This window comes from Cynara cardunculus (assembly GCF_001531365.2).
Source record: "Cynara cardunculus var. scolymus isolate 2C chromosome LG 3, CcrdV1, whole genome shotgun sequence".
Classification (NCBI taxonomy): domain Eukaryota; kingdom Viridiplantae; phylum Streptophyta; class Magnoliopsida; order Asterales; family Asteraceae; genus Cynara; species Cynara cardunculus.
Window position 1 is genome coordinate 5,704,923 of NC_037530.1, and position 10,239 is coordinate 5,715,161.

The following is a 10,239-nucleotide window of genomic DNA, read 5'->3' on the forward strand; positions in this document are numbered from 1 at the left end:
ATGCCTTCATGGTGGGGTAAGTCTTCATCAAAAGAAGCAAAGAAGAAAAAGACAAGCAAGGAGAGTTTGTTTGACACATTTCGGAGATTTAGGATCCCTTCTGATAATAAATCGACCAATAGATCATGTGGTTCTCGAAGAGCTTGCAGCGACACATTTTCAGAGAAGGGGTCTTTATCCAGGGTTGAATCCAGGTCGGTATCACCTTCCAGAGAAACCAAACATGTAGCAAGATGTCAAAGTTTTCAACATAGACCTCAGGCTCAACCACTCCCGCTTCCAGCCCTTCTCCCTTTGCATGTGGTTAGTAATGAGCCTGGAATCAGTGTATCAGGAAAGCCAAGACAAGAAAAGGGATCCAAATCATCGTCATTTCTCCCACTCCCACATCCTGAATGCATGCAAACCAGGCCAGATCCTGCAGATTATGACGGAGCAGATTCTGTTTCTAGTGAATGTTATAGTGATAGTGATGATCCACCTGACTCAAGCCAACGTAGTCCCTTGGCATCTGATTATGATACAGGGAGTCGAACTACTGCTGGCAGCCCTACCAGGTAAGCTTATATTCAAATAGTTACATAATAATGCATGCGGTAGGTTGATAAAAGAGAAGCAGATGGAGTAGAGGTGTTCTTCAGAACTCTTTCTTATGCTGGCCAGTGTTTCATGTGAATGGTTTAATATAGTTAGACTGGTCTCAACCTGTCACTTCATTTGAATGCTACTTTTTGTCTAGTTTACGCCCAGGCTAATATCCTCTTTCTTTCTTTTTTATGTCTTTCTGATTGTTTGCTGAAGCATGATCGTCAAGAATCAGTCACATGTCACAAAAATTCATTCAAAGGATGCAGCAAAACCACGTGACAATTTGTTCAACAATCATATCTCTTCCTCACCCCCAAGGAGAAAACCATTAAGCAGTCACGTGCCAAGTCTTCAGGTCCCTTGCCATGTTGCATTTTGCAGTGCTCCAGACAGCTCGATCTCAAGTCCTTCTAGAAGTCCATTACGAGCATTTGGAACCGAACAAGTCATAAATTCTGCTTTCTATGCCGGAAAGCCAAATCTAGATTTTCCTTTACTTGGATCTGGTCACTGCTCCAGCCCTGGATCAGGCCAGAATTCTGGGCATAATTCTATGGGAGGTGACATGGTTGGCATATTTTGGCAGCCCAGTAGGGGTAGCCCAGAGTATTCTCCGCTTCCTAGTCCCAGAATGACTAGTCCTGGCCCTGGCTCTCGAATTCATAGTGGTGCTGTGACACCACTCCACCCAAGAGCCGGAGGGGCAGCCAATGAGTCACAAAATAGCCGGCCAGATGATGGAAAAAAACAAAGTCACAGGTTGCCACTTCCTCCAATTTCAGTCACCAGTTCTTCACCTTTTTCTCAGTCAAATTCAGCAGCAACATCTCCTTCTGTACCACGAAGTCCAGGACGGGCAGAGAATCTAACAAGCCCGGGCTCAAGATGGAAGAAGGGAAAGCTGCTGGGTAGAGGCTCATTTGGGCATGTTTATGTCGGTTTCAACAGGTATCAAATAATAGATGCTTTCAATACTTCCATTTCCATTCTTTGCCTGTTGCCCGGTACCGCCTCTGCTTATATTTTCCAAGTGCTTTAAATGGTCAGTTTGATAGCTTAGAATCACATTCACATATATGGTCATGTGCAATTTTTTATTATTCTAGTTTACCGAGTGTTTATCCTGGTCTGACTTGTTGCCTACCTGGGATTATATTTCTGGTGTAGTGAAAGTGGCGAAATGTGTGCTATGAAGGAGGTCACTTTGTTCTCCGATGACGCAAAGTCGAAGGAAAGCGCAAAACAGTTGGGGCAAGTACGAATATTTGCCATTTATGGAGGCATTATTTTCTATTGGTTAACATGGTTGCTTTTATTTATTTCTCATTCCAGCTGATGTTTTCTATGCCTGTTACCAATGATATTTCTCTACTTCTGCAGGAAGTTTCTTTATTGAGTCGTTTAAGCCATCCAAATATTGTTCAATACTACGGCTCCGAAATGGCAAGTTCTCTATTTGCCAGCTCATTCGTATACTCGAATTTATTTATTTTATTTTATAAAATACCACTCATTTAGTTCTTATTATAATGTTCTCATATATGTATGGTTTCATTTGCTTGTATGTTCCTTGGCCAGAATTATATCTGGTTGAATCTTCTGTATATCAGTTTCTTTAACACTGGCTATATACTCCTGATTCTTGAACAGGTAGATGACAAACTTTATATATATTTGGAATATGTCTCTGGTGGTTCCATTTATAAGATTCTTCAAGAGTATGGACAATTAGGTGAATTGGCAATCCGAAGTTATACTCAACAAATCTTGTCAGGGCTTGCATATTTACATGCCAAGAATACTATTCACAGGTGAATTGCATTTGAAGCAAGTAGCATAGTTCCTATCTGTTGTCTTTCAGATCGCTCATTTCTTCTTAAACTTAAAAATGACCAATTTTTATTTGGTGTATTTCGAAATTTGTGTGTAGGGATATCAAAGGTGCAAATATCCTTGTTGACCCAAATGGCCGAGTCAAAGTGGCAGATTTTGGAATGGCAAAGCATGTAAGTTTAAGTAGTAATAAGGATAAAACCGAACAAGATAGTATTCTATCAGTCAAAACTGAACTTCCCTTTTAGTCTTCCAAAATTTTGAGATCTTCTGAACAGTAAATGAATTTCTTTCCAAGATCCTGATATTTAGAAACATTACAGATCACAGGGCAGACATGCCCATTGTCATTCAAAGGAAGTCCTTACTGGATGGCACCTGAGGTCAGTATACATTTTTTTGTCTCACTTTTGCCCAGGGATGCACTTCTCACTCTCCTGCATCCATACAGATTATAAAGAATACCACTGGTTCCAATCTTGCCGTTGACATCTGGAGTCTCGGATGCACAGTTTTGGAAATGGCAACAACAAAACCACCTTGGAGCCAGTATGAGGGGGTCAGTATTCTAAAATCATTATGTATGTAGAGTTACTCTTAATGCTTCATAAGTCCCATTACTTTTGGGATAATTTTTCTGTAGACATTTGACATGATTTTGGGTGGAAAAACTGTTTTTTTTTCTTTCTTTCTAATAATTGCTAATGTTTGCTGAAAGGTGGCTGCCTTGTTTAAGATTGGCAACAGTAAAGAACTTCCTGCTATTCCTGATCATCTCTCAGATGAGGGTAAGGATTTTGTAAGGCAATGTTTGCAACGCAATCCACAACATCGTCCTACGGCTGCTCAGCTCTTGGATCACTGTTTTGTAAGAAATGCTGCACCTTTGGAAAGACCAATACCATGTCCTGAGCCATCAGATCCACCACCTGTAATTACAAATGGGGTGAAATCTAAGGTAGAGTCATCTTTTTATGTTAACCTTGGTTACTGAAGTATAAAAATCACCCAAAAAATGCTTGATTTCATTTATGGTAATACGGACCAGTTGGTTGTGATTTCTTGGGCCTAATTAAAAGCAAAGAATGGCAACCAACCTGGTCCATATTATCCTGAATGAAAGTTTTTGCGAAGTTCAAACATTTTCTTTCCCCTAGAGGTGCCTTGGATATTCTGGTGGATGTGGTTCGCCCCCACCCGAGCGCGTATTTGTTGTTTTTAGTGTTTAGTGTTTTGCCTTGATCTGGAGGGGTCTCCCCCCCTCCCTATCAAAAAATTGGAACAAAAAGTTGGTTATCATTCTTTGTAATTAACCCCTTAATTGAAATATAAAGTTCCAAACTTGGCAGGCTTGCTTGACTTCTATATGCTGTTCTGATAGTAGCAGTGGTTTTTGCAAGAATCCGTTGGCATGTCTGCTGGTTATCTTTTATTAGTACGATTGTTCATTTAACGTTGTTTTTATCCCAGGGAATTGGACATCCAAGAAGTCGGCGAGCACTTGATACTGATAGGCATACTAATCATTCATTTAGAATACCAAAACCTGGTTTTAGTTCCAGGTCTCTCTCTCTCTCTCTCTCTCTCTCTCTCACACACACACACACACACATTTACAAGCCTACCAATCAAGCACGTGTGTGCGTATACTTGCAGCTATATAAACCTTGTATTTATTTTGTTTACAGTGATCTCCAAATTCCGAGAAATATATCCTGTCCAGTGTCCCCAATCGGAAGCCCTCTTTTACATTCAAGGTCACCTCAACACATTAATGGAAGGATGTCTCCGTCTCCAATATCTAGTCCACGCACCACTTCGGGCGCGTCCACCCCTTTAACTAGCGGTGGTGGTTCTATTCCATTTCATCACATTAATCACTCACATTACTTCTCCCATAACCCTTATGGAAATGGCATGCCTGCTCCTACTGTCCCTGATATCTTTCGAGCAAAGCAGCCCGAAACTCGTGGTTATAACCCTGCAAACCAGTTACGTGGGCTCACTCAAGAACGTCAAGGAGGACATGCAGTCTTGGCAGACTCGGTATCTCACTTGCTCCTCAAAGACAAAGTGAACTTCAAACCATTTTTGGATCTAAATCCTTTATAAAACTCAAACTCAGAATCCTCAAGATGTGATCTTCATTGTTGTACTGAAATCGAGCTGTTCAAAGGTGGATTTCAGTTTGCATATCATGGGAGCTCGTTCTCAAGTCATCATCAAGGCCTCTGACTGATTTAGCGCACCGTTAACTCGTATATGATTGTAAACAGATGGTTCACTTAGAAAAATGATGGTATAAACCTGAAATTAACATCTTATATCATCATCACATATAGAAGGATAGAGCAGTAGATTTAGGGCTACTTTTTTTATGTGGCAAGCTCAAGCTGCTGTACAGAAAATGGGGAATCAACTGGACCATTTGTATTTTGGTATGATTTAGTACATAATGAAAACTCTAAATTTGATTTTATGTTATGATCGATTATTTTAAAATAACTAAGGGTTTGTTGGTTAGTAGCTTAATGAGTTAATAGGACTCGCAGCTTATTCGTGAGCTATATATTACTATTTGGTAGTGGCTTAATGATATAGAAAGTGGTTTATTTAATAAGCTTTTAGGAAGTGCTTTATGCAGAAAAAACCAAGTTTTTCCCAAACCGGCCTCTCTCAAGTAAAGAACACCCTCCTTCCATCTATGAAAAATCCCTCCCTAACAAAATCTTCCTAGTCTATACAGACAGACTAATCCACACAAACAACTTTATCCATACAGGACTTAAATGTAAAACCAACCAAACAGCCCCCAAAACTGAACAACTGCATACCGGTAAAAAAATCAGTTCTCAAGAATCTTGATGAGTTCGGGGAGAGTTTTCCTTGATCAAATGCGCGGTGAAATCCCACAACTTATGTCCCAGTTGGGGATCGTTAGCTTGTGAGCTTGGTTCGGTTAAATTGCTGTCTACAAAATACTTGCCACTGATTCCTTCAATTTGTGGGTGCAATGCTACGTAGCATGTAGTTGCTGCTCCCTGTTAGAAGAAATGATGCCATTATTGATGATGTAGATTGCAAACTTTTGGGCTATCGATTCAGATAAAATGAAGTTTTCGGGATATGAATGATCACCTGATGCACGTTTTTAAGCACGTATTTACCAAAGATGTTAGCAAGACCTGCATCAATATCCACAAACAACTCTATTGTAACCAAATCAAACCAAACCAAACATACTCAACATGTCCCACAGGTTTGGGTCTTGAGATGAGATGTACGCAATTGTGTCCTCTAATTATGTCCTCGATCCTGAACAACTCAATTGTACTTGGCATGCAACTGTAGGGCAAGTCACTCACCAGAAAAATATGGGCACATAAGAGTATCTCCAAAAGATTCTTCAAAATGGAGAAAATTGAGCATTTGGAGTTTTTAACCTTTCTTTTTACTCCAAAATGGAACTTTTTCTTCCAAATTTGGAGAATTCTCCGAAATTAATGAAGGGGGAGAAACATGTTTTTATTGTTCCCACCAGGTTGAATGTATTATCCTTTTATATAAACTTTATCTGAAAGTTTCTTGAAATATTAAATCTATTGAATATTTTGATGAAACAATTTATATTGAAATCTCCAAAGTGGATCATGTAACTTCTAGAAATAGAAACGAGTATCAAGAGTGAAAGGAGGTACCGCTAAAAAAGCTGTGATGGCGGAAGATGTTGGTGGCGATTGCCCCTGGATGAACTGAGTTTGCCGTTATCTCCGCTCCATCCTCCTGTTTGTGAAACCTTCGTCATTATTGTTATCATCATCATCATTATCATTATTACTTATGTGGTATATGCCAATCATCATTCTTTACGAAGATTAGAGATGACATAACTAGCAGATTAATGTTTCCCTATCTTTTCTGAAAAGATCAGGCTGGAAATCTCGGACACAGAGATACCAAATGGGATACATCAAACCATCTCTCTACCAGCTTCTGAAACAAGATAAGATTGGTCATGCTTCCTCTCCCGCTGGTCGAGCTTAATTCCATCCACCCTCTCAGCTCCCAAAAGTTGATCACTTTATTACAATGCCATAAATATGTCAATTACTTATGGTGCGCTTACCATGCGGACATGACTTGACAAGCGAGAGTGAGGTAGGATAGTGAAAGAACAATGGAAGGTTTTAGGGTTTTAATTTGACATGGGTACTTTAGTAATTTGCTAATATTATCTCATCTTCCTGATTTATGTTCCACCTATTCTGGTGTGGTGGGACAGAAAGAAGTCTATGGGAGAAGTTTTTGAACTATCCTATCATGTGTACCTTTAAGCGCCTTGTAAGCTCATTAGAATGGAGAACATTTGCCAACTTTGACTGACCATATGCAGATAAACCATTGTACCTGCCAATAATCTAAACATCATATGATTCTCCGAGCATCGTTTAGGAGGATATAACATTAATCTTGTCAAAAATAACTAGCACTTGGCTATAAATCAATATTGTAATTTACCCGGATTGATTGTTAATCTTGTCAAAGCGAATCCCTTCATGGTAAGAAAACTGGTGCCTACGTGATGAGACGTTCACAATCCTTCCTTCTTTACTACTTTCGCATGCACTTTTTTTCATGGTTTCTAGTAAAAGATTTGTCAAATGAAAATGGCCTGATACAAGTAAAGCAAAGAGCAGGCAAACAATTAATGGTATTTGAATGCATCATACAGACAACATCAGATTAAAAGTCATAAAGTGGTGATTTTTTTTCAAAGAGATCATTTTGATTCAATTTGGAACGGCTAAATCATCGCAACATTCCATAAGTACCACATCAACATGATCGTATGCATGCTATATCTGTTAAACATTGAATGGAGTTTGATAGTAATAGCAAATATTTTAAAATGCAACGATAAAAATTGTTCAAAATTAAACTACTTGATTGATAAAATCATTAACACATATATGGGGTGTGCCAAAGATTCAAGAAAGCATGCATCTTTACATCCTTACCAACATGATTAGTTGCAAATTGTAGCTCTATTTTGTCTTTGGAGAGGATATATGGGGTTGCCAAGATTCCTGCATTGTTTCTGGAAGTACCAAACATGAAATATTGCAATATTGATTAAAATCTCTTCGATTTTGAATCACAAGGAGGGGGGGGGGAGATACAAATCAAATTCCTCAAACCCCATGTCCCCTCTCAGTTCCACCAGTCAACTTCTGACCCATCAGAAATTTATTGAATTATTCTCTTTCCGATAATGCAATGATGTGTCAAGAATTGATTGGTGGACAAGACATGGAGTTTGGGTATTTAAAGGGGAAAGGGGGTCAATCATAAAGAATCACAAGGCTGGATACTATTGAATCTAATGACAGAGCCAAAGAAGGATGAAAAATCTAACAAAATAAGCAAATAAAAACCATGGCAACTGATCTTACATAAGGACATTGAGTGGAAGACCTGATGACTTGAAATCTGATGCAAAATTGTTTATTGATGCTATGGAACTGAGATCCAGCTCCATGGCATCGACTTTGGCAGTTGGGTTTTGCTTTAGGATTGCTTCTCTCGCCTCTCTCCCTGCTGACATATTCCTGATCGCCATAACTACATGAACCCCACGAAGTGCAAGAACCCGTGCAGTTTCAGTCCCAATGCCACTAGATGCTCCTGATAAAATTGGTTTTTCAGTTGGTACTTTCATCAAACAGTTGGAAAGCAAGCAAAATAATTAAGAACGACAATCAGCTTTGTCTTTGAGATAGGATAACTATAGATCAGGTGAGTTACTGACCTGTAACAATGGCGGTTAAACCCGACCCATCAATCCCTTGGGTAACTTCCTCGGCTGTTGAGAATCTTGAGAACCCAGATGGCCCTTTCAGTCCAAACATCCTCCTCGTCTCTCACAAAAAAAATTCCTAATTTTATTGGAGAATTCTATCTGAAAGAAGTGAAGCAACCTTTTTTGACTGCTACCACCCAATCCAATCCAATCCAAAACAACAATCTCTTTATCTTCTCAATGTCGACGTTATGAAATACAAGATTACTATAAATTTGGTTCTTAATTTTCTCATTTTGTGTTAGTTGCTAAACTTTTCAGAATCCATAGCCGGCATGAAGAAATTAACGAACCATAACCGTCAATATTGGGGATTAACGACCATACAAACACAGAATTTGGAGCAAAAACAAATGTTAAAAAGAATTCATTTTCAATTTACTGAATATTTGTTTGCATCTCCACGGATTCATTAAAATTTCTCAGTATCTATAATATATTATAAAATATTTGATAAAAATTCTTAAAAATCATATTTTATATATGCATATTACTTATAATTCAAGATTACATGTAAATTATATGTAAGTATAACTTATTAAAGTTTCATATATGAATTTATGTAACTAACTGCAGATAAACATAATCAAATATAGGATAAAGATCTTATTTTAAATATAAAAAATCTAAAATATAATTAGAATAATCATTAAGTTATAATAAAATAGTTAGTTATTATCTTTATGAAAAGATTATACTATTAAACTCAAAATAAAAAGATAAATAAAAAAATAAAGATAAATTTTAAATAGTTAATTTGGTACTAATATCAATATTTTTTTTCAATTTCTTATGGTATCTTCATATTTATATTTTATTCAAAAATAAAAACGTCATTGTTTTCTCAAAACCACATAAACCATATTATAACATCAATTGAGACAAAATAAATAAATAAAACAAAACATTAAAATCAAGATGTATCTCGCTGCATTCTACGAGTACCCTTTTAGTATAAAAAAAATTACAGGTTATTTATTTTATAAATTTCATCATTAATTATATTATTAAATTATTTTTTATATATAAAATATTATTCTCCCATAAATATTTGACATCAGAGTTTCTTATTGGTAAAACATAATTTTTCTTTCATGATAATAATATTTTTGTAGAGTTTTCTACATTTGGAGAATTTCACATACTTTCTTGGTATTTCTCTATTTTAAAGAATTTGTTTAAGCAAAATTTTATTTTTCTCTATTTTAGAGAATCTATTAAGATTCTCTTTATACATTTTAAAGTAAATTACATGTTTGAGAACTAAATATATGAAACAGACATGTTGCAATATATATATATATATATATATATATAAACTTGGGATCATGTTAGACCAGCTTGTTTTCATGAGACCCGTGAGACCTCCTTTTTATACTTGAAACTTCAAAACAAAATGTTGTGAAAGTGACTTTTTTTAACCTTTACAGTGTTTAAGTTGGGAAGGTTCGACTTTTTTTAACTTTCACAGTGTTTTTGCTGTGAAGTTTACGTGTAAAAATGTGGTATCATGGTGCTCACGAAAATAGGCTGGTCTCACGTGAACCCAATCATATATATATATATATATATATATATATATATATATATATAGGGGCTGGTTCAAATACTAACCAAAACTATTGTGCAAACTATGTTAACCCGAACTTGATCGTTCATTTTCTCATCAAACGGTCCTTATTAAATGAGACTATAAAAATAATAATTTAATTAATATATTAATTGAGATACCTATGAACAACAGTTCAGAGGGTACTTTTGTAAAAATATCGCATGAACACGGTGAACATTTATATGAACACGGTGAATGTTCATGGACATTACATGGATATGAACACCATGAACATTGGAATTACCTCATGATCAATTAGAGAGATCTTAAAAGATTTGTAACTCCCAAATAATTACTAGAAGAGTACTCGCGCAATGCAGCGAGATACATCGTGTTTTTAATATTT

At 36.7% G+C, this 10,239-nt stretch overlaps 2 protein-coding genes across 3 annotated transcripts; one reads left to right on the forward strand and one right to left on the reverse strand.

Moving 5' to 3' along the window:
- On the forward strand, window positions 1-4,886 carry LOC112509285 (mitogen-activated protein kinase kinase kinase YODA-like). The gene is made up of 11 exons (XM_025114158.1): window positions 1-557; window positions 802-1,536; window positions 1,756-1,843; window positions 1,969-2,031; window positions 2,239-2,399; window positions 2,519-2,594; window positions 2,745-2,804; window positions 2,873-2,980; window positions 3,140-3,367; window positions 3,892-3,983; window positions 4,110-4,886. Exons 1-11 carry the CDS (start codon window positions 1-3, stop codon window positions 4,531-4,533), a joined length of 2,592 nt encoding a protein of 863 aa, XP_024969926.1. The 3' UTR covers window positions 4,534-4,886.
- Window positions 3,278-8,511, reverse strand: LOC112509286 (short-chain dehydrogenase TIC 32, chloroplastic-like). 2 transcript variants are annotated; one of them, XM_025114160.1, is made up of 9 exons: window positions 8,231-8,511; window positions 7,875-8,106; window positions 7,440-7,519; window positions 6,940-7,093; window positions 6,750-6,828; window positions 6,120-6,204; window positions 5,560-5,606; window positions 5,256-5,462; window positions 3,278-3,350 (listed from the first exon to the last, which is right to left on the reverse strand). In XM_025114160.1, the coding sequence occupies exons 1-8, from the start codon at window positions 8,328-8,330 to the stop codon at window positions 5,274-5,276; spliced, it is 966 nt and encodes a 321-aa protein (XP_024969928.1). In that variant the 5' UTR covers window positions 8,331-8,511; the 3' UTR covers window positions 3,278-3,350; window positions 5,256-5,273. The 2 variants fall into 2 exon arrangements, with proteins under 2 accessions (XP_024969928.1, XP_024969927.1); XM_025114159.1 differs by lacking the exon at window positions 3,278-3,350 and having other exon boundaries at window positions 5,059-5,462.
- Window positions 8,512-10,239: the final 1,728 nt, after the last annotated feature.

Excerpts from the sequence above, each read along its gene's own strand:
- LOC112509286 (XM_025114160.1), bottom strand. The coding sequence starts at position 8,330 with ATGTTTGGACTGAAAGGGCCATCTGGGTTCTCAAGATTCTCAACAGCC. Across the intron at positions 7,520-7,874 it reads CTTCCACTCAATGTCCTTAT|AAACAATGCAGGAATCTTGG; the intron begins GTAAGATCAGTT and ends TGGTACTTCCAG. Across the intron at positions 5,607-6,119 it reads CCATCACAGCTTTTTTAGCG|GTCTTGCTAACATCTTTGGT; the intron begins GTACCTCCTTTC and ends ATATTGATGCAG.
- LOC112509285 (XM_025114158.1), top strand. The coding sequence starts at position 1 with ATGCCTTCATGGTGGGGTAAGTCTTCATCAAAAGAAGCAAAGAAGAAA. Across the intron at positions 1,844-1,968 it reads GCGCAAAACAGTTGGGGCAA|GAAGTTTCTTTATTGAGTCG; the intron begins GTACGAATATTT and ends CTACTTCTGCAG. Across the intron at positions 2,595-2,744 it reads ATTTTGGAATGGCAAAGCAT|ATCACAGGGCAGACATGCCC; the intron begins GTAAGTTTAAGT and ends GAAACATTACAG.